Source organism: Epinephelus lanceolatus, chromosome 1 (genome assembly GCF_041903045.1).
Source record: "Epinephelus lanceolatus isolate andai-2023 chromosome 1, ASM4190304v1, whole genome shotgun sequence".
In the NCBI taxonomy this organism is placed as follows: domain Eukaryota; kingdom Metazoa; phylum Chordata; class Actinopteri; order Perciformes; family Serranidae; genus Epinephelus; species Epinephelus lanceolatus.
Window position 1 is genome coordinate 43533587 of NC_135734.1, and position 22549 is coordinate 43556135.

General features: G+C 40.2%; 2 protein-coding genes across 2 annotated transcripts; one reads left to right on the forward strand and one right to left on the reverse strand.

The window, feature by feature from the left end:
• Positions 1-1215: 1215 nt before the first annotated feature.
• On the forward strand, positions 1216-9921 carry LOC117257289 (uncharacterized). The gene is made up of 5 exons (XM_033627366.2): positions 1216-2176; positions 3414-3581; positions 3700-3878; positions 4056-4296; positions 4877-9921. The coding sequence occupies exons 1-5, from the start codon at positions 1526-1528 to the stop codon at positions 5357-5359; spliced, it is 1722 nt and encodes a 573-aa protein (XP_033483257.2). The 5' UTR covers positions 1216-1525; the 3' UTR covers positions 5360-9921.
• Positions 9922-11591: 1670 nt separating this feature from the next.
• On the reverse strand, positions 11592-19996 carry pdhb (pyruvate dehydrogenase E1 subunit beta). Its single transcript, XM_033627104.2, has 11 exons — positions 19842-19996; positions 19698-19757; positions 16732-16839; positions 16580-16642; positions 16432-16467; positions 15666-15856; positions 15306-15400; positions 14863-14973; positions 13295-13386; positions 13060-13201; positions 11592-12402 (listed from the first exon to the last, which is right to left on the reverse strand). Exons 1-11 carry the CDS (start codon positions 19878-19880, stop codon positions 12257-12259), a joined length of 1083 nt encoding a protein of 360 aa, XP_033482995.1. The 5' UTR covers positions 19881-19996; the 3' UTR covers positions 11592-12256.
• Between the last annotated feature and the right edge of the window lie 2553 nt (positions 19997-22549).

Below are 22549 nucleotides of genomic sequence, written 5' to 3' on the forward strand. Positions count from 1 at the left end.
AATGATTTGACATGCCCCCATCCCCCATTTGCAGCACCCTCTCTCTCCTCATAAATAACAAACAGTCCCTAAGACCTCATTTATCTATTTTTTTAGTTAAATATATTAATATTTCATCTACAATTGACATAAATACTCTTTTATTTTATCTGTATGGAGAAATAATGTATTTGGGTTTTTTTTCCTTAATTTTATCTTTATGAGAAAACATTATTGAATTATGGTTTATTCCTCTTGTTTTTATTCTCAACTTTAGATGGAGTTGGGAGTATTTGTACATTGGATTGTTGTACTATAACTGTTTTGTAGGTAATATTTTAAAAAAACAAAATTGCAAATTGTGACACAATAAATTTCATTTCCTAACTTGGAAGTTTAAATGCTGTTTCAAAGCCAGAAAAAAATACATTTGTTGTTAAAAAAAAAATGGTTAAAACCCTCAAATCCCAAGAAAAAAAGTAACTACAACTTCGAAGTGACCTTAAAAAACAACCAATGTGTCTTCTAAGAACAGCAATAAAAATAGTAGACATTTTTCTTTAGTGATGTAAATCCTCTGTTAATTAATAATCATTGTTTATGGTTAATTAATTTACAATTAAATTACTTTTATAGTAGTTTGCATACTACTAAAATTAGTGTAGTGTGTAATATTTTAATATAAAATATTGTTGGGTATTTCAGACTTAATTTCTTAAGTATTATAAGAAACATATTGCTGTCATTATAACCCTGCATACTTATCGTGCATATCTGTGTATAGATTCACTGTATGGATACTTTCACAAATAATCTATGCAACACCAGTAAAGCGCTTTAATAGGGCTGTATCTTAAATATTATTTTCGTTATTGATTGATTATTTTGCCTGTTATTTTCTAATATTTCTATTTCTTATGTTTAAAAATAATAAAATATTCAGTTTACAATGAAAGGCAGAAAATCACATTACAGCTGGCTTTTTTCTATACTTGCTTAAGAAATGAGGTAAACAGTAAATCGATTATCAATATTTTTCTTGTGAACTAACTGTAGTCTTTAGTTCTGGTGAGATTCTGGTTTCGTATGTTTTGTTTATTATGTGTAGGCCGATATTTATAGTTTGAGCATGAATCTGTGTGGGGACCGGTAGTGTCTACCTCCCACCACCTGGGGGCGCCAGCAACGTGTCTATTACCATAAACACGGAAACTATATTGTTTATTAGAAGCTTCATCCTGTTGGTCACAGCTTCTCTGTTTTCACTCTGCCGTGGAGCTGATCATACTGAAAGGATCCGTCTTTATTCTGTCTGCGCTGCTTTGTTATATTAAACAAACGTTTCTGTTCACATCGTTCAAAGTGTTCAGGACAGTTTAACTTTAAGCATCAGCCCGGAGCTCCTGCTTTTATTCTGGCGGGCTCCGGTGTTAGCTCGTCCCGTTAGCCGCTGCTCCGCTGCTCGGTGGACAGTGATGACCGCTGAGACACTTTTTCTTTCTGCGCATTTCGACTGTTGATTAAAACCGGAGAGCCTCCGTTCATCATGGCGAGTGAAAACACCGAGACCAACGCGGGGAACGAGGAGGAAACTGGTCCTCCATCCGAGACTAACGAGCACGACTATGCCCACACCGAGGCCACTAACTTAACTTCCACGGAAGCATCCTCCCCCTCGGGAGCACCGGCGGCGGACGAAGGAGTCTCCGCGCAGGAAAGCTTCACCACAGCAGCCGAACCTGAACCTGAGCCCGAGCACAGCACACCGGGGCAGCCCACCCTGCCGGTGGAGCTTCCCGATCCGGCTGTGGGTGCGGAGGTGGACTGCCCCGGCGGGCATGATGTGGTGGTGTCTTTTCCGCCGCAGACCGAGGAAAACCCTCCAAAGGCAGACCCCTCTCAGTATGCTACAGCCGTCGCCCCCGCTATGCGAGGCGGCCGGCGGCGTCCCAAGCGGCCCGAGGACCGGAGCTGCTCCGCCTGTAAGTCTGAGTTCGAGCGGCAGGGCCGCAGCTTCAACCGGAGGGCGGTGTACACCTTCTCCAGCCCGGAGACTGTGCAGTGGGCCTTCCCGGACGCCGTAGTACACGAAAAGTCGTTCCTGTGTGAGACCTGTGCGCAGGTCATCAGGAGCAAATGCAAACGCAAACAGAGCGGGAAGCGGACCCTGTGGCTGAAACCGCCCCAGACTAAACAGGTGTGTGTATGTGTGTGTATATTAGGGATGCAGAACGGCATGAGATTATCACGGTACAGTAACCGCCTCAGAAAATATCGCGGTTTCACAATATATTATTATCAGCCAAAGCTGAACAAATATTTTATCAATAGAACTGAAACTTGAAACCATTTTGAGAATGGAAATATGTGTAAAAAGTATTTGAAAATAACTAAAATAAAGAGGAGAGCCAATATCGAGTTACATTTATCCTCTTGAGACCCTGTGTCCTCATGAGGACATCACATTTTGGGTTTTCTTGACCTTTACACTTAATTTTTCTTAATTCAGACCTGTTGTCCTCATTCGTGGAAACTTTTTGTGCCGTCTAGAGGTAGTAAGGACACAATACACCAATCCATGTAAAAACAAGATGGCAGCCATCTCTGCCAAGTCAGTCTGCAGCCGATCTTGAAATAAAAGTGGACAAGGTCCAAAACCTGATCACATGTTATGGTTGAAACTTGTTTATTTATGTTTGTAGTTTGATATGGCAACAGATTTGACCAATTGAAGCAACAGTAACAACATCAGTGTCGCACTGTTAATTAGGAAGTACTCGTTTGAGGACATCAGGATTTAGTTCCGTCTGATCCCAAATAGCTAGGTCAAATAAAAAATGCATACCAAACAAGGGTTCGGGACTCGGGAGGATAGAAGCAAATGTACATGGTAAGATAACCGTGAACTTCAACTGTCAACAGTATACCTTGAAACTAGTACATCGCTGCAACCCTAGCGTGTTTGGCACTATCGCGATATACAGTGGTATCACAATAGAGGCGATTCTGCCACATAAGCTTTAGATTGTCTCTGCACTGCACCATTAATGTTCTCAAGTCACCTTGTTAGGTGATAACTTCCTGAAAAACACAGACATTTGATCTTGTTTTAAATGTATTTCCAGGATCCTCATTTACTTTTCTGTCCATATGAACACATAATATATCTGTCTGTTTTTCTAATTGCAAAGCTACTTCTTATCTCTTAGATGAGATGTATTAAAATATTAAATGATGTAAAGTATGAAGGAAAATACCAAATGATGACATGTTTTGGCTTACATGATACAAGTGAGGAGACATGTCACCTGGTTACCATCTTTGTTTGGATCAAGAAATAATACTCAGAAGCACTGATGATGATCATGTTTTACACACCTGCATTAAGAGTGTTTGATGTTTTCTCTTTGTGTCCTTTGTGTTGGTGACTGCAGGCAGAGTTGAGAGACAAGAAGCTGAAAGGTCGCAGGATGGGGAAGAAGAGCAAAGCAGCTCAGCTGGTGAGCAAGTCCTGCTACAAGGCCGCTTTCAAAATGCTCTGGTCTGCTAAAGGTGCCCGGAAGCCCATGATGGAGTTCTGGAGCAAACAACTGAAAGAGGAGGTGAGGACAGAGGCTGCTCCTGGTTGATACACGTGTTGGTCAGGACAAACATATCATAGCACTAGTTTTTTAATTATTATGTAATGATGGTATTATGTGTTTCCTGGTGGGGGTGCAGATGAAGGCGCTGACACGGCAGACAGACAATCCCTTCCATCAGAAGGTGGTGAGCAGAAAGCCACTGTCATCCTTTCCCTGGCGGCGCTGTCTGAACTGGGCCCAGGACCACGCTCCTCTTGTCACCACCTGCCTCACCTCGCTGTTCCCTGACATCAGTTCTCTTTCAAAGAGTGGCCAGTAAGTCTGAGTGAGGACACACTGGTGCTCAGAACAAAGTTGAGGAATCCTGCTGGTGCCGATAGTTCCTTTTAGTTTTTTCAATGATACACTGAAACCTCATCATGGATCTGTAGGCCTAAGTCTTACCGTACGTGATCAGCGATCTGATGACTGTTCTGTTTGTTTGTGTGGCAGCCCGCTGTCGGAGGACCAAGCCCAGGCGTTGCTGGAGCGCAGGGCCGTGGTGGCGCTCTCCATCCCTCTCTTCACCAGGAACATCTGGAAGAACAACTTCCTGCAGGCAGCTCTGGGGGCAGAGCTCCGGCTGCAGGGCTGCTCTGGTGCTGCTCTTGACGCCCTCAACACTATGGGGCTGTGTCAGAACAAAGACACCGTCAGGTTGCTGCTGCACAGGCTCCGAAACAGCAAGAAGACGGTGAGTATCATGATAAGCAGTGCTGATAATGAAGAGATCAAAACTAAAATAATTTCTCATTAATACTCCTCAAATACAAAAATAGATTTGTCTGTTTTAAAGCGTCACTGCCCTCGTTCTTCTATGCATCCTTTTTGATGCCATACATACAGCCGATGGAGGGCACTAGAAGGCAGAGTCCAAAGTTTCAGACATCAAACATGGTGATGGTGGAGGTCGTAATGTACCTTTTAATGGAGGCAGCATTATAGCTTGTGGTGGATTGCGAGACTGTTAAATATGTCACATCACGTCAGTGGAGAATTCTTTTCACTATATTACCAATTTGTTCCGTTCTGCCATATTTTAAATTTCTCTGGCGTGACCTACACTAGTGTTCCCATGATCTCTGGTGATACTGCTCCATTTCATTTGTATCTGTAAGCTTTGAGAAAATGTGCACAAATACAGACAAATGCAGAGTACGCACAGAAGGCCACATCTGTGTTTGTATACAAGTCTAATGTTGAGCAGAAATGAGCCCTAAATCAGTCAGAAGAAAACATGACTCGTTTCTAACTTTGTGCTCTGTTCCTGTCAGGCAACACAGAACGGACGACAGATGAAGATGAAACCGGAGCAGATGAAAGGAGAGGATATGACAGACGTGGAGGAAGAAGATATCGAGGAGGAGGACGAAGAGGAGGAGGAGGAGGAGGAAGAGGAGGTAGAAGAAGAGGAAGAGGAGGATGACGATGACGACGAAGAAGAGGAGGAGGAGGAAATGGAAATGGTGGTAGAGGAGGAAGAAGTGCAAGAGGTAGAAGTGCAGGTTGGAGTGGATGAGGAGGAAGCGGAGGATCAATCAGTGGAGGAGAAGAAGAGGAGGAGGAAGAAGGCGAAGAAGCAGAGGAAGGAGGAGAAGAGGAAGGAGCGAGGGAAACGAAAGGTGAAGGAGAGGGAGGAGGTGGACGAGGAGGAGGATGACGGGTCAGAGCAGAAGAAGAGGAGGGTGGTGGTGGTGAGGCTCGGCCTGCTGAAGGGACACTCGGAGGTTGGACGGTCCGACCTGTCGGCTCCTTAAGACTCTGAAGGCTCCGCCCAAGAACTCCACAGGCCCCACCTTCAACCAGAGAGCAGGACAGAGGTCCCGCCCTTTTCGCTGGGGGATGTTGAGAGGGATTCTGGGTATCGTAGGTCAGTAACTGTGGAGGGAAACTGAGAGCTTTACTTTCAAATTTCATTTTGACATTAAAAAAAACAAACAGTTTGAGTCAGAAATGAGTTAATGTGAGTCCAAAAAACACAGAACTGCTCCACTGAGACTGAGACATGAACACAACACCCCCAGCTGATTGATCATGTGATTATCTGCATTAATTTTACCCCAGATGGTCGCGTGTATCAAGTTAGACGAATCCTCTTCCACCTTCCGTACATGATGATTGCAGCTTCCAACCTAAATATTTTGGTAACATTTTGTTTAACAGGTCCCAGAGTTTCCTTATAATCTACTAGAAAGGAACTGGTATGGAATTTTCAAATTTAAGAAAGGTTTCTGGACAGAACTACGCAATTTGGTACCAACTGTAGGAACATATGATGGGGTGAAAGAATTACTTTGGGTTAGAGATGCACAATAATATCAGCACGTCATCGCATGTTATATTATGAATATTAGCTACATTTAAAAGCATTGTATTTCAAGTCTCCATCTGCTGGTGGGCCATCACGATAAGAGTGTTCATGTCTAATATGACGTTAATTCCACTACAAAAGAGACGATCACTAAAATTCAGTGGGGAAAAATTGGATACATTAATATCGGTATTGGTTATTGGTCAAATGAGTTGTTACATATCGGCAAAAAATCCCAATATCATATACCCCTACTTGGGGTCAAGATGAAGGGACATTTGTCGTAATGTTACAAGAATACTTCCCTAATTTCGGAGAATAAAGCCACAATTTCACATTAAAAAACCTCAATATTATGATAACGAAGTTGCAGTTTTTCAAGAAAAAGTCGTTATAATTCGGAAATAATTTCTGAATTTATTTTTACGTTTTTGCAACTGTTAACGCCACAATTTACGAACAGTTAAATGACTTGAAAGAGGTTAATTTTCCTCTGGAAAACTGGGAACTGTCGGTGTGTACTCTCAGAATATTTCTGCAGAGTTAGTACCAAATTGCCTTTGGTGTATCTTTACCCCAAGACCTTAAGAGGAGAAACCCACAACTCCACCTGGGGGTGAACTTTACATGTCATAAATATGAAGTGGAGAAAAATGCAGTTGTAGCAGTTGGGAGCAGACACCAGTAAATCTCTGTAAATGTTTAAATATGTGACAGGTGGGTTACAGTTGAGGGACGAGCAGCAGCAGGAGCAGTCAGTCCTGTCCTGTCCTTAAAGGGTAACTTTGATATTTTTCAACCTGGGCCCTATTGTGTCATGTTTTTGTGAGTGATGGATGGGATCAACCATTTTTGAAACTGGTCCAGTATTGAGCGAGTGTGCTGCAGCCAGCAGAGGCAAAATGAATGAGAGATGTAATCCCTGTGGGCATTTGAGCACCTTCAATTTACGTCTACTAAGCTGACAGACTCGGATTATTATTACAAGTGTCTGACAACATTTTGGAAAGGATTCCTACAGAGAGACACCGTTTGTTAAAGAGTAAAAGCCTTTGTGTTTTGTCAAGCCCTGTTTCATCAAGCAGTTCAGTTCAGCTCGGTACGCTTTTTTTCTGTTTCCACTGTGAAAAGTTGTGGATGGTACCAATAGCACTGGTCTGTACGTCCCCATTTTTGGTCCCCCCTCTGTTGGGGTACCTAGCACACAGATATGGTACTAAAAGGTGGAGCTGTGAACACTGCAGTCTGATTGGTCAGTAGAGGACGGTCACTCTGCTCAGGGCTGAGTTGTGGCTGGTTTTGAGGCTCATGTAACCGCTGTTCATACTGTGGAGAGTTTTATTAGTAAACTGTAACTATAAAATGGAAGGATGTTTTGCTGCCTCTCACAGCAGCTGGAGTCTGAGAGAAAATAAATTAAGTGGGCCGACTGCCGGCGACTTTTAAGGTGGAACGTTAACTTGTAATGTTACTCAATGCATGAGGTGACGACTTGAATCCATCAGCACACCTTAAATTTCACTGTGACAACTTTGACCATCACTTTAGTTCTTATCATCTCTCTTGGATGACATACACTTTAAGTAATTAGTAATGAGTGGATCTTCAAGTGTTAAAAGATGTTTGTGAGTTTCGACCTAATTATGTGAGCTTGCCTTGATTTGTTCTGAAAATGTCGACGTGCAGACTGATAAAGGAGGTAATACAGTGAGTGCTGGACGGAGCAGTGAGTGACAACAACCCTGCCCACAGACTCCATTTAAATAAAATGGGGCAGTTTCTGGTACAAGAATAAGGATCTTGCTCTTCAACTAAGAGGTCAGACACTTAAAATAACAATCTGAGCTCATCACTGTCAAAACAAACACTTTTAGTGGACATAAATTGACGGTGCTCAATAACCCACAGGGATTACAATGCTTGTTTTGCTACTGCTGGCTGCAGTTGTCTCACTCAATACTGGACCAATTAAAAAACTGTTGACCCCAATAGTCAGTTAGAGCCTGGTATTAACATGCGTTTTCGGTGGTCCAATCACAAGTGGACAGCCCTAAATACAAATGTAAACGACTGCCAAGGTACATTACAGAGGCAGAGGGAAAGGGTCCAAGCTAAACAATACCAAAGTTACCCTTTAATGTTTTTCCAGCTGCTGGGTGATCAAGGTCATCAGGAGGGAGATAGTGATTTATTTTCTAATTCTGATTAGGTTCTAAATTTCTTTTTTTCCAGCTTTCAGTTTTGGGTTCCTCGGCAGGACTCTGACACAAAGTAAAGAAACAGAAAACGGTTTGATTTTCATTCTGAACACTGTGGACGTCCTGAACTGTGGAGGATGTTTATAGACTGAAGATGTGCATTTCTATGTTTGAAACGGTTAAAGCGGAGCGGAGGCACACCTGAGAAAAGGACCTGGACTTAATCGCTTTGTTTTTTTTTTTGTTTTTTTTTATTGTTTGTTTGTTGGCTGTAGTGAACCCATCAGAACAGAGTCATGGCTTCAGTAGGCTCATCTGACGCACGCCGAGGCCTTTATGCTGCGTTCACGTCAAGTTTCTGTGATTACAGTTGGTCATGTGAGGGTTAAAAATACTGTCCGTTGACAATATCAAACTATAAACATTAAATAAAACAGACTTTGACTGACGATAGGTGTCCATGTAAGTTTGGCTTTCAGACACTTGCAAATTATTAAGCACCTGCTATATCAAAGATTTCAGAAAAATCAGTTTTCTAGTCATCATGATCCAGACGTTCACTTTAATGCTTTTTACAAGTAATACAACTGTTAATTACAATAACAGTAACAGTAGTGTGGAGAAACAAATAGATACGACTCATTTGTGAACTCTGAGGAAAATTGTGAACTATCTGAGATAAATCTTGTCAAAAATCTGATTTAAAAAATGACTAAAATCAGACTTTCCTTGGAATTCAGAAACTGAATGTTTTCTTTGTAGTGCTTTATTTTATAGTCTGTAATTTCCCTAATAATTTAACTGAAATGACTGTAATGTAATGTGGTATAATTACAGTGAAAACAGTGTTTAATTTAACCCTTTGAAACCCCTTTAAAAAACATGGGTAAAAGGCAATGAAAGAAAAAATTAGCGAAAAAATTAGCAAGACATACCGTAAGTAAAAAGAGAAAATTAAGAAAATTAGTAAAAAAATAAATAAAATAAAAAAAGTTAAAGAAAAGTAAAAAAAAAAAAAAGTGTAAAAAGTGCTTAAAATTTTAATAATTTTGCATTATGATGTTAAAAACTATAAATCTAGTTTTTCCCTAGTTTGTCTTTTTAAATAATTTTCTATCTTTTTTTTTCTTTCTTTTTTACAATTTGTGGGAGATTTCTTACCAAGTTGCTCATTGCCTTTTTTCCCATGTTTTTTTTTTTTTTTTTTTTTTTTTTTTACTGCAGCAATTTGCAAAAGGTTCAAAACTTAAAATACTTGTGAAGGTGTCTGAAATCAGCACAAGACAAGTGATGTCGCTCCAGGTTTCAAAGGCTTAAATACTTTGAATCCTGGCTCATGTATCAATGTCAGCCGGACATGGGAGAAGAACATGGAAGTGAAACTTGTCTACAGACGTATGGAGATAAAAGTCTCCACTTTTGTCCTATAATTAGAACCAGATTACAAAGTTCCTTCTGAGAAATTATCAGGAAATTAAGGAGCCCTTAAAATAAAGTGTTAAATGATCCTTTTCTGTGGTTTGAATAATTCCACCATCTGTAAAAACGCAGCCATACGTTTCTCTCCTGGTTAGAAAAAGATGAAATGGAAGTTTCTGAACTGGGAGGTGCTGTAATATAGTTTTGATTTGTAACAAGGGTTTGTTCTTTGAGTCTCTCAAAGCGTCTTATTTTTTTATGTGTTTGATTGGAGGAGGATGGAGAGATGTGTTTTCTGACTGTTGGTCTCAGATCTGATGTTCAACCAGTTGAACCAGTCTGACGCAAAACTTCCTGTAAAAGTTTGCCAATAAAACATTTAAGGCTTCAACTCTCTCGTTCAGTTCGCAATTATTTTTTGTAATAAGTTTATTTGCCCTTATGGAAAAGGTGGAATGTAACTGAGGACACATTTAACTTAAGTTTAACTGAAGTACTGTAGATTACTTCAGTTTTTAGACACTTGTGTTTAGGAGAATAAAAAATGGACTTCTGGCACTTGTGCATGGAGCAGGAACAAATGCACCTGAATTAAGTTAAAAAAAAAAAGCCTTTGTTAAAAAAAAACCCATTGCTGCTTACATTAAAACACTGACCGGTTTCTACCCTAAGGTTTTCATCAGGGTGCAGGAGAGTCCCTGGAGTCCCTTTTTAACCACATTAAAAATACTTTTTTTTTTACTTTACTGAACTTCTTTTGGCACATGCTCGATTTTACCATGTCCCCAGTGCAAAGTAATCAACCTCTACAAGAACTATAACTCATATCACTCTAAAAATATTTTTTTATTTTATAGGCCATTGTAAACTCATATATATATATATATATATATATATATATATATATATATATATAATTTTAAAACAATTTTTCATGATTTACTGTGTCCCTCAAGTCATTTTCACCCTGTTAAATGTTAATTATTTTTGTCAAGAGTGTTTGAAGTTGCACCCTGTTGGGCTCAATTATTAGCAAAGTTGGTCAAAAACATGTAAGAGTCCTGTTTATATGCAATTTCATTTAACTTTTAATTTATTTAAATGAATTTAAAGAGGAAGACAGATGGGTGGGGAGAAATATTTTGTTTTTTAATTAATTTAATTTAAATTATATTTATTTTCTTGTTTAAATTTTCATTTCTATTCATATTTATTTTTTTTATTTTTGTCTCCCTTTTTCCTAACTTTGCTACTGCTGTTGCTCTTGTTCTAACTCATTCCCCCTTTTTACTACTTCATCAACACACACACGCACACACACTAATAAACACACAAAACTCCACTCAACACCCTCAAAATACATTATACCAATATGCCTGTGTTTGTCTTTTGTGTTAATTATACACCAGTCTCGTCTCCCACAGTGGTGTCCCTGTCATGGCTTTCACTTTGCTTTGTACCTGCATCACCTAATAAAATATATGAATAAAATCTGTAGGCCTGTTGAAAAAAATGTTAATGTTAGCTAGCTAAATCTGGATCACTCTCATAGCTAAGGTAAACTTAATCAACAGTTTTCCATCCTGTTAATTCTGTAGCCCAGTATACCCAAGTCAGAGGATTACCTGAGTGCTTCAGATCAGCTGATATGTTTTCCTGACAGTTAAACTTGTCACTCTTCTTAAATCATGCAAAAACATGAAAAACATCTATTTTTTTGTTGAAGTTTTAAGGCTGAAATGTTCCTGCCTATCAGAAATGATGCCTGTCTTACCCGTTATCCAGTTTGTATCTTCAAACAGTATCGTTTGTGTTGGGGATGAAGCAGACGTTTAAACCCTGACTGTGCCGTTTTTCAGCAACAGAACTGCAAACTTGGCCACGCTGCTCTCTCCCTCACTGTTTGTTACATCCACAGGCTGCAGAAACACTGGATTTAGTCAGACAGTAAACACCTGTGAGATGACGAAAACACCTTCAATGATGCATCTACAAACCAACCGATCAGACAGCAGAGGCCAATAAAACCAGCATTGTGGTGTGAAAGAATGAGCCAGCATGAAGGACTGAAAGGTTTTTATTTCTGTAACAGATTCATTTACAGCAACAAAAACATCCACAGAGCTGCTGCAGCTACAATAAATATTCCTAACCACGATCCACCTCCAGCTCTCAGGCTGGTTCGCTCGTCTTCACTGCTGCTTTTTAGAGACGAACCCGAGTCAGTGTGAGGAATTAAAAAGACTGAGTGTAATACTTTTGGTGGTTAGAAATGTCTGGGAGTTTAACAACAATAAAACTACTGGGGGTAAAAATTAAGTTTGAATTAGTCTGCAGGTCAAAATTTGAGTGCACGCAGGAGCAAACTCAGCAGTTTTGTTGTTACCAAACTTCCTCAGAAACACAGAAAAGCCTACAGGATAGAGCAACTTTTATTTTGAAAGGTAGGAAGTGGAGAGAGCAGCCAGAGCCACACAGAGTTCGGTGAAGTTTGTAGCCGACTAACAGAGGCGACGACTTGACCGAACCCTGAGTGTCCACCGCTCTGGGTGCAGATAAACAGCTGTGCGTTTCACTGACCGACAGGACGATCTGGAGCGTTTTTTTTTTCTTAAAAGGAACCGTTTGGCTGTATTTACACATGGTTCAAATGTTTTACCAGATGATGTTTCCACCGTCTGTGTGAGCAAGACAGAAAGGATTCAGGTGGGACTGTCTTGTGTGTTTCAGACATTGAGGGTCTTTTTCACAGAGAAGATGATGTCTTTGATCTGCGGCATGCTGTTGTCCTCCAGGATTTTGGCATACGGCATGGGGATGTCGACGCCCGTCACCCTGGTGACTGGAGCATCCAGGTAGTTGAAGGCAGGACCTAAAAACACACACAGGAGTTTAAACATTTATTTAAGTGTATGCCCTCAAATACCAAATGTTTTCCAAGCTCACTGATACTTCGACCCATCAAGGAGCGCTGTGTAACCAGCCAATCGCAAAACAAAAATCAATCACATTGAATGATTTTGGGGGGGTTGACCTTCATCAGGAGATACACATAGGTCACATTTTAACAACAACCAGTGAAGGCACCGCTCCAAGCAGCAACATGCCGACTGACATCTTCTGTATGTAATACACCGACTATGGATAGGTACCTCATACAACTCTACTTCAAAGATCCAAACTATTCCTTTAAGCTGTTGTCAACACGTGTAACTGTATATATTAGTCACCTCACCCACACATACACACACAGTGACAGGGCTCACTGTTAGCATCACAGATCTAACCCTACCCAACAGTTATTTAAAGGTTTAATGACAGTCGAGCTGTTTCTGTCTATAGTATGAGATTAACAGCTTGGTGTCGGATGTCTCTTTCTGTAAATGTTCTGTCATGTCTGGATGAAGCTGTAAGGAACATGAAATCACCTCCAGCATGTCGGAAAGACAAAATTCACTTTACCAGGCTGACGAAGCAGACATGCCTCATACTCTGAATCTGAGGGGCTTTGTTGTGTGTCAGCTGTTACCTTCCATGATCCTGGCGCAGATCTCAGCTCCAACCCCAAACTGAGGCCAGCCTCCCTCCACTGTCACCAGGTGGTTGGTCTTCATCACACTGGTCTCAATAGACTCCACATCCATAGGACGGATGGTCCGCAGGTTGATCACCTGACACAAAGACAGACAGGAAGTAGTTAACTAACAGGCCGCTGAGCTCTGGTCATCTGTGTCAGATAATAACAGGTGCGTTCCTTCCTCTACCTCACACTCAATTCCCTCCTTGGCGAGGACGGCGGCGGCATCCAGGCAGTGACCAACATACCGAGAGTGACTGACCATAGTGACACTCGTCCCTGAAGCACAGAGAGGACGAGAGAAGAAGAAGGAAAGAGGTGTAAGAGCACGAATCTTCACAAACCTCCTGTTTCCCCCTCCACATGTCATCACCATGTTTATGTTTGACAGAGAACACTATGTTTTTTATACCAACTATCATATCACATTTTTTTCTTCTATAACAGGAATGATTCAACATTTTGGTAAAATGCACTTATTTGCTTTCTTTCAAAGAGTAAGACCATAAAATCAACATCACCCTCATGATACTGTTCTACATGCTGCAACTATACCATCTGATACCCCCTTTTGTTTTTATCCAAAACCAAGCATGAACAAACTATTAATGATCGGGATGCACGATATATATTGAGCTGATAAATTATAGGCCGATAATATGACATTTTTATAATTATGCATTACCCTGATAATTAAAAATACAGCTGATAAATAGCGCCGATAATACAAAGCCAGACTGCTTTCACTGATTTAACAAGGGCAGCATCTACACACCCGACACAGTGGGTGGCAGTGCATGTACCTTTTCTGTCTAGAGGGCAAAACATGTCACAGTGTGGACGTCTCTCACAGTTCCAGAGGGAGACAACAGGATTGCACCGAGGGTCTGATCTCCTACACATCCCACCAGATCAACAAACTTCCTGCAGCTGTTTAACAGGTTAGACACAGTGCTGGAGGATCGTCTCCATAGTGTTAGCATGAGCTAATTAGCAGCAGTGGCTTACATCCAATGGCTTGAATCTGTTGCTAAATGTATTAATAACTGCTAGCCATGTGATGCTACTGTTAGCGACTGTTTGTATCTTTACCTGGCAACCCACTGTGGAGCACGTCTCTCCCTCTGGCTGCGTGCGTGTGAGACACAGACACTTGTTTGTCTGAGTTGAGTGTTCATGTGTGAGGTGAATCTTTATTTTACCTGGTAGTTGTAGGCTAGTCTATCGTGGGACGGTGAGATGGCACCTGGGTGTGTTTATAAAAATGCAGCATGACGATATGAATATTTCATACACCTTCATCTCAGCCTGTCTTACCCTCAGGTGTACATCAACTACAAGTTATACACTTCTTTTTGAAATACAAATATGTGAAATGATCAGTTATTGAATCAGTTATCGGCCATGAGAAACAGGTAATTAACGGTTATTGGTGTCAGCTGAAAAAATCCTTATCAGTGCATCCCTAATTTAGAACACCACTGCACTCTATTTTTTTTCCAGCTAATTTCTTATTGCCTTCTCCATCCTCTCTGTCCGATGTGTAGAATATGACACACCCACTGATGTCCTCACAGCACCTCAGGTCAAAGAAAACCTCAGGTTCCAAAATAAATTATTTTTGTTCAAAATGCACCGAACAATTCATAATTTGGTGCGAGAACCGTAACAATCCGTTCCGTGTTGGTAGAAAAGGGGTGAAAGTGAGGTTGCCAGGTTTGGTACCATCATGCCCGTACAGAGACTAAGTCTCACCTGGTCTCTCGATCTTGGCCTTGCCGATGGGAATGGTGAAGTCTTTGGACTGTGACTCCTCCGACATCTCGAAGGGAACGCCGTACATCAGCTCGTTCTCCAGGAACACCACTGCGAGACACAAACACACACACACACACAGAGGCAGAGTTCAGTGAAAACAGTGACGCAGACCCCCTTTCATGAGTCTTGAGCAAATGGGTGGCAATCCAATTTTAAAAAAAATTATTTAAGAAGTATTTCAGATTGAGTGCTCAACCCTGAGGAGGTAGTTTGAGATGCACTCTAGCCAGATGTTAAAAAAGATGTAAATGCATCTGTCTCTTTAAAATGCATACTTGAACTTCAGTCCTTCCAAATGTTACTACGTCAGTAAGTGCTCTGAGCAGCTAACCACCCTCAGGGTCTGTCCCCGTCACTCCCTGTTACTTGTGGTGTCTCACCGGGGTTGTCGTCTCTGATGGCTGATTTCAGGAGACCTTTGGCATCTTCTGAGTTCCAGGGACTCACAACCTTCAGACCTGGACAGTGAGCATACCTGCAGAGAGATAAAAATAACCATACTGACACCAGCACTATGGTCAGACCAGCATCACCTTCTGTTACTAGTAGCACCAACTCTAAAGGATAACTTCTACTTTCAACTCATTGACTGATTGTCTGTTACAATTTAATATTACTGATACAATGAAGGACAAAACTACAAAATAATTGTAGTGAAGCTTCTATAGAACTTTGCACACACTACTAAAAGCTAAGTGACAGTAATAACGGTAACAAGTATCAGGTGTAAGTGAACACACCAAGCAGCGAAGCACTGTGAGTGCTGTGCAGCGACGCCTGCTGATGCTCCGTTGGGTCCTCTGAAGACGATGGGCACGGCCTGCAGACCGGCGGACATGTAGTAGGTCTTGGCAGCAGAGTTGATGACCTGGTCGATGGCTTGCATGGAGAAGTTAAAGGTCATGAACTCACAGATGGGTCTCAGGCCAGCCTGCGGGGGAAAACATGGACACGTGTTTTTAATCCAAAGAGTTTCTAACGAGTTTGCTGTTCTGCAAATTTATGAGGCTCGCGTTAGGCTACATTCACACTAATATTTTTTCATTTGAAAACGCCTTACTATTGCTACATTTACACCTGGTGCCCACATGATTGCGGCATTTAGGAATCAGAGAATCATTCAAAGTGAGGTGAAGTTAAAACTACTTGATTACAAATACAACTCAATATAAAATTATAATTCCCGCACACACTTCTTTAACTTTGCATTGAAAAAGGTCGACATTTCGGTCTCAAAGACCTTTATTAAGACAAGACCTTTCTTGAGATCAAACCGTTGATCTTTTTTTTTAATAAATCAATGCAAAACTATAGAAGTGTTTATGGGAATCCAATTTTTAGTGAGTTGTCTTGTCTGGAGGACCTGATTCCCTGCACCACTTAATAAACAGGAGGCGTGTGTGTTGTTTCTGACTTGATTACAAATACACTCAGTGTTATAATGCCATTGTACTATTTCGTGTGTGTTTAATAAATGTGTTGCTAAGTGGATGAAAAGAAACTCACCATGGCAGCTCCCACTGCGATGCCAGCAAAGCCCATCTGCACCAGAAAGAGAGTGATGTTAAACCAGCTGACAGAAGACTCTCCGAGAGCTGATTCAGTTTAGTGTAAAACAGAGAACACTTGTAAAGAGTGAATGTTAGAGTCTCACCTCTGTGATCGGAGTGTCGATGATGCGTTTGTCTCCATATTTCTTCCACAGACCCCTGCTCACCTACACACATAAACACAGAGTTTTACCACACAAAAGTCACACTGTCTTTATGAACCTCATCCAATATGTTCCACTGAGGGTGAACGCACCTTGTAGGCCCCGTCGTACTGAGCCACCTCCTCACCCAAGAGGAACACCCGCTCATCCCTCTCCAGCTCCTCGTCCATCGCCTGGTTCAGAGCATCACGGACCGTCACCTTTCGAAAACAACAGCACTGCAGTCAGTACAGACTCATTAAAGGAGGACTGAGTTTGTCTTTTTGTCATTCACATGTCAAGTCATCCTGTCATTAGTGAGCTCTGCACACTCTGATTTTATACAATTTATTTCCAAATCCAAATCATACAGATTTAACTCAAACTGACCGAAGAGATGATTCTACAGAGATACTCTAATCAGAAATGCAAGTTGTGCTGTTTTTATATTTGTACATTTCGTATGCATACAGTATAAGAAGGGCCTCGGGCTGAGGTGGTGACAGGAATAATACTTTGATCATAACTAAATGATGACGCAGCTTTAAACCTCTTATGTTTGTTTTTTTTGTGGGGCTGCACCTAAATACAATAAATCCCATTTAAAACAAAGCACTTGCAGCCCTTGACTTTAGTCACTAACTTGCAACATGGGGATATGTTCTTACTCATCTTTTTTGGCATGTGGCTTCATTTTGGAAACCCCTCTCAGTATAACATCAACAATTCAACATCACAAACTACAGCCTTCAAAATCAACTGCAGTTGAGTCGACACCTCAACAAGAGCTTTGTCAGAAATTGAACTGCCTTTAAAACTCTCTAAATCGTAACAGAACTGACAATGGAGTATTATGACTCCAAAAATGACTGAATTTAATATAAACTTTATTGATCTGTGGAGAGGTCATTTGGATGTTGTAGCACTGCAGGGACAGAAATACAGATAGAGAAAGTAAGAGAAATAAATAATAAGAGGCTCATAAAAACTTAACAAGAAAATAGAAAACATTACAGGGACATATAGGAATAGATAATAAGTAAGTTGTAACGCCAGGGTCATCAGGAGAGCCCACAACATCATCAAGGACGGTACACCCCCCAACCACAGTCACTTCAAACTGCTGCCATCTGGCAGACGCTACAGGAGTGTGAAATCCACAACAATGAGACTGAACAACAGCTTCTACCCACAGGCCATCAGACTGCTGAATAACACCACCAGACACTGTTGTCCCCACCAAACCCATCGCACTCAGTGACTGTTGCAACTTGATCTGATTTGTTGCAATATTTGCATGACGGCAGTGTACTCTGCTTTTAAACTCAGGTTTTTATCTTAGTTCTTTGTTTCTGCTTATCTATTTATTTATTTTTCTTAAAACCCAACTTTAATTCTAATTTTATATTGTTTTGCATGACGGAAGACTGGCAATTAAGAATTTCATTGTATGGTGTACACTGCTGTGTTTTTGTACCGTGCATATGACAATAAACTTCTTGAATCTTCAATCTAAATAATTAAAAGAAAAATCAAATTCAAAAAAAAGTTTGTCTGTGTCTCAAAAGGGTTCCGATATTGTTATATTCATGTCATACTTTCATTGTTTGTGCATTGTGTCAAACTCAAATACACAGTTCACATGAAACCAAACAATGAAGTATAAAAATAGAGTTCAAATAGTTCAGACAACTGCAGAGGACCAGTTACATTTACACATCACCTGCTACATTCATCACATTACTGATATCATCATTCTCTATATATTGTTTAAAAGGACCCCAAATGTTTTCAAATGGCAATTGTGTAACTTGAATAATTTAAGCAATCTTTTTCAGAGATAGATTTATGAACAAGTCTTTAATCCAATTAATGAACTTTGGTTTACCGGTCTCTTCCAAGAGAGTGAGACAACTCTTTTAGCAGGTAGTTACAGAGTGTCTTCAGGTATCAGCCACTGAAATTAAATCCTTTTTAAGACTTTTTCATGATCATTTTAGACTGATTTTTTTGAACAAATTATCTTATTCTTATTCAATTTTAAAGGTAAATAGTACATATGGGTCCCGTGCAGAAATAGATTATATATAAGAATGTGGTTATTAGAGTGAGCTGGGTTAATCCACATTTTGCCAAATAGCTAAGGCAAAAAGACAGTTCTAGGTTCAGTGGATGGTTTATAGATTTGTAACACTGGAAATGTAGACTTTTAGGCAGAAGAGCTTGACTAATTTTGACAAAAACATTTATAAACGTGGGTAAATTAAATCATATTAAATGTTTGCAGTGATTAAGACATCGCAAATTCTAATCTAAGACATTATGAGACCTTTTAAGCGCCTGTAGACACCCTAAGTTAACTATATCTTTCTCAAGAGTATGCTATCGATCAGGGTGTGAACCTAGAATAAAAACATGTGGGTCAAATTTAAATGTATGACTAATATATTCTCCAGAGCTTGTTGAATCATCCTCCAGAAGTCTGTCACCTTATCACATTGCCAAACACAATGACATTAGGTTCCTTTCTCCTGTCAACATCACATCACTATTATACAGTTTTTCTGGTGTCATATGTATTCATTAGTCAATTATTTTGCAGTAATTTCAGCCGAGTATTAACAGTTTGTGTTTGTGCATGCTAACACCCATTTCTCTGAAGGAAAGATGGTTATAATTAATATTTGAAATGTCAAAAAACATATAATACATTCAAATAGCTTCAAGCACTTACATGTTTATCCTACAAGTGTTCATGTTAAAATTTTCAACCAACTAGCGACAGTTAACATTGTATTTGTGCATTAGTTTTACAAACACCTATCAAAACAGGTTTGACATGATGTGACATCCCTGCCCAGTGACCGCACAACAGCTAAACCCTTCGATTTAAAGTAGAAATTAAAACCTGATCCGACTGTTTAACCACTGACAATAACACCTGTCAGCTGTGACGTACTTTGCTTTCAAACAATGTAGTTAAAACAACACAAACCTCTGCAGTTAAAACAAATAAAACCAATAATAGCTGGAGGGTTAGCTGTAGCTAAGGTTAGCCTGCTAGCTTGCTAACACTGACCTGGACAGCGGCCGGAGCACTCTTATGAAACCCCCGCTGCCCCAGAGCCGACAAGGCATTCTGTAGAGAAACACACAGAGAGACGCCATTAATGACATTAATCACTGGCAACAGCAGAGAAAACATTTGTGAATAATCTCATACTTTTCCTGAGCGGAGAAAGCACCTCACGGACGCCGCCATGTTGAACCTGTCCTCTGCCGGAGAGAAGGCGGAGGGCTTTAAGGAGCATGACGTTTCAACCAATCAGAGCCGATGTTTACATTTGGGGCGGGACGTATCGCAACAGAGAGCCAATCACATCGGTTTAGCGCAGAGGGAGGCGGGAGTACGTCATGAGAGGAGAGGAAAAAAAGCCAAGGACACTGTGGCTGTCATCCGGTGTGGACGACCAATCCTGCCAAAAACAAATACATTAAATGTTAAGAATTATAAATAAAAATAATTACAACTATACTGAATAGATAAGACCTACATAATATGATTCATACACTGTAATAATCTTCATGCATGGTAAAAATATTGTTATTCATGAGAACTATTCTTTTTAATGCACATATAAATGTGTATGGACATATAAAAATGTGAACGTTGGTCTAATATTACAATAATGGAGCATCATCATGTAATGGGAGCGAAATCTAGACCCAAACTGGAGGTTAATTAGCCTACCAAATGAAATCATAGAAAAGCATCTATTTTAATTATTGTATTACCAGGAGCTGTCTCGTTTGTCTGTGTCAATATTCTAGTCTAGTCCTGTTATATGTGATTTTTTATATGTTTTGTGCACTGTCACAAATGCAAAGTTGTTGTGGACCTCAGGAAGAATAGCTGCTGCAATGCAGGAGCTAATGGGGATCCTATTAAACTAAACTAAATCACCTAAGACCCATTAAGGCCCTGTCTAAACATAGGCTGTATAAATATTTTTAAAAATATATATTTTCCTCTACATTTGGGCGTCTCATCCACATTAGGTCACTAAAACTAAGATTTTTGAAAACACCTTCTAAAGTGCAGATATTTCCAAACCCTGTCTACTTTGAATCCTTGTGGACGTTTTAAATGGAGCATTTGTAAAACACTGACGGCATCTCCTCAATTGGCATTATTGCCTTGTGTAATGAGCATGCGCCAGAAACAACAACAAAAATGGTGGACTGCCAGTTTGTTTACATTTGTTATGTACCTCATCCATACACATAGGCTCTGTCAAATTTGGGTTTCACTGTAGCACTTTGGGTGTACCACTGCGACCTTAACTAATTACGTATCAGTATGTATAAATGAAGAAATAATTAGTAGCTATTGTTTATCTGTTAATACGGCCAAAGAAAATTAAGCTAACTATGCGCCCTCAGAATCTTCCTATCTGGTAACTGATGTATCATTGACGCAGCCTTTATCGCCACCTACTAGCCCAGTGGGCATTTGGAGTTGTTTTTGCCCTTGAGTGGGGACGGTGATATTTTGTAAAATGAGGGTCCTGTGGACAGATTTCTTTTTTAAACAGAGGGAAAAATATCTGTTTACAAAAATATCCATAGGCTACACATGTAGACAGGGCCTGAGAATGACAAATTAAAAAAACAAATATAAATACTAAACCAATGAAATTAGTTTTTATTACAAGATACAACAAATTCATGCAAGCCAGATTCAGAGAGCTGCATGGCTGCATATTCATGTTCTAACAAAAGAGTTGCAGAGTGGAAAAAAACAGTTTCAATTTGCTAGGGAACACCAAGAATTCATTAAAAGCATCTTTATGCTTGACTGAGGTGGAAAAGTTGGTGTATCGATAAAAACAAAATTTCAGAAAGTGCTATGGAAACAAAGTCTTAGATCAACATCTGTTAAACTGAGCTCTTTCGACAGGGGGGGGGGGATTCTTGAAGAGGAGGAGCAGGCTATGACCTAGAGGTATCGTCACTCACACTAGTAGACCAAATGTTATGCATAATTGATATGCTTTAAACAGGGGTCCCTCACATTTTCATGGACAAAATTTCAAAACTTTTCCATGACTTTTCAAGCACCAATAATAACATTTTTTTTGCCTTTTTCAAACATATCAGATTCAAACTCTGTTAAAATATAATTTCAGCTAGTGGGTATACATGAAGGGAGAGACAGAGTGCTGGGAGAAAATGACAAAACGTACATGATGGCTAACAAAACATCACACATCAGCACATATTAAAGCAACGTAACATTGACAGATACATTTTCATTACCACTGACTGTTTTTCCAAACACTGCATGCCTTTTTACTATTCTGGTAATAACCAAGTGCAGCACAAGAAGAATGCCGAGCACAAGACTACTGACGCCAGCACTGATACTCAAAACAAGACTTCGTATTGCAGTATTGATGCTTTAGGTACTCAGCCGCCCAACTTCAGCGTTCAGGACTTCCTCTGGCTGCTAAATTTAAATTTTCATTTCCTGGTACAGCTTCTCCAGACTTTTTAGATCTTATTGGACTTTACTGCATCAAATCATGAACATACAAGGAGTCATTTTATTTGTGACACAGTTTTTATGTTCGGGAAAACAGCAACTTTTATGTGTGGCAAGAGTGTTTCATCTGTGACGAGCTGTCTCTGCTCACCGTTCAGACGTGCTGTTCATGTTAATCATGTTGTCATCGTTGTACTCATTCTCTGTTACACAGCTAGAGGGCAACAAACAGCAAAAACAAACACACAAAGCACCCAAACAGCCGACTGCTTTATACAAGGACCAGCTATGGAGGAAACATTCAGATCCTGCATGTAAAGGCACTAACACCACACTGTAAAAATACGCTGTTTCAAGTAAAAGTCCTACAGTCTTAAAGCATGTAA

Bases quoted from the DNA above. Each gene is read 5' to 3' on its own strand.
- pdhb (XM_033627104.2), bottom strand. From the start codon at position 19,880: ATGGCGGCGTCCGTGAGGTGCTTTCTCCGCTCAGGAAAA. The intron at 16,468-16,579 runs GTGAGACTCTAA...TTTCTGGTGCAG, and splicing joins TCGACACTCCGATCACAGAG to ATGGGCTTTGCTGGCATCGC. The intron at 15,857-16,431 runs GTGAGTTTCTTT...TTTCCCCCGCAG, and splicing joins TCGCAGTGGGAGCTGCCATG to GCTGGCCTGAGACCCATCTG.
- LOC117257289 (XM_033627366.2), top strand. From the start codon at position 1,526: ATGGCGAGTGAAAACACCGAGACCAACGCGGGGAACGAGGAGGAAACT. The intron at 2,177-3,413 runs GTGTGTGTATGT...TGGTGACTGCAG, and splicing joins AACCGCCCCAGACTAAACAG to GCAGAGTTGAGAGACAAGAA. The intron at 4,297-4,876 runs GTGAGTATCATG...TGTTCCTGTCAG, and splicing joins TCCGAAACAGCAAGAAGACG to GCAACACAGAACGGACGACA.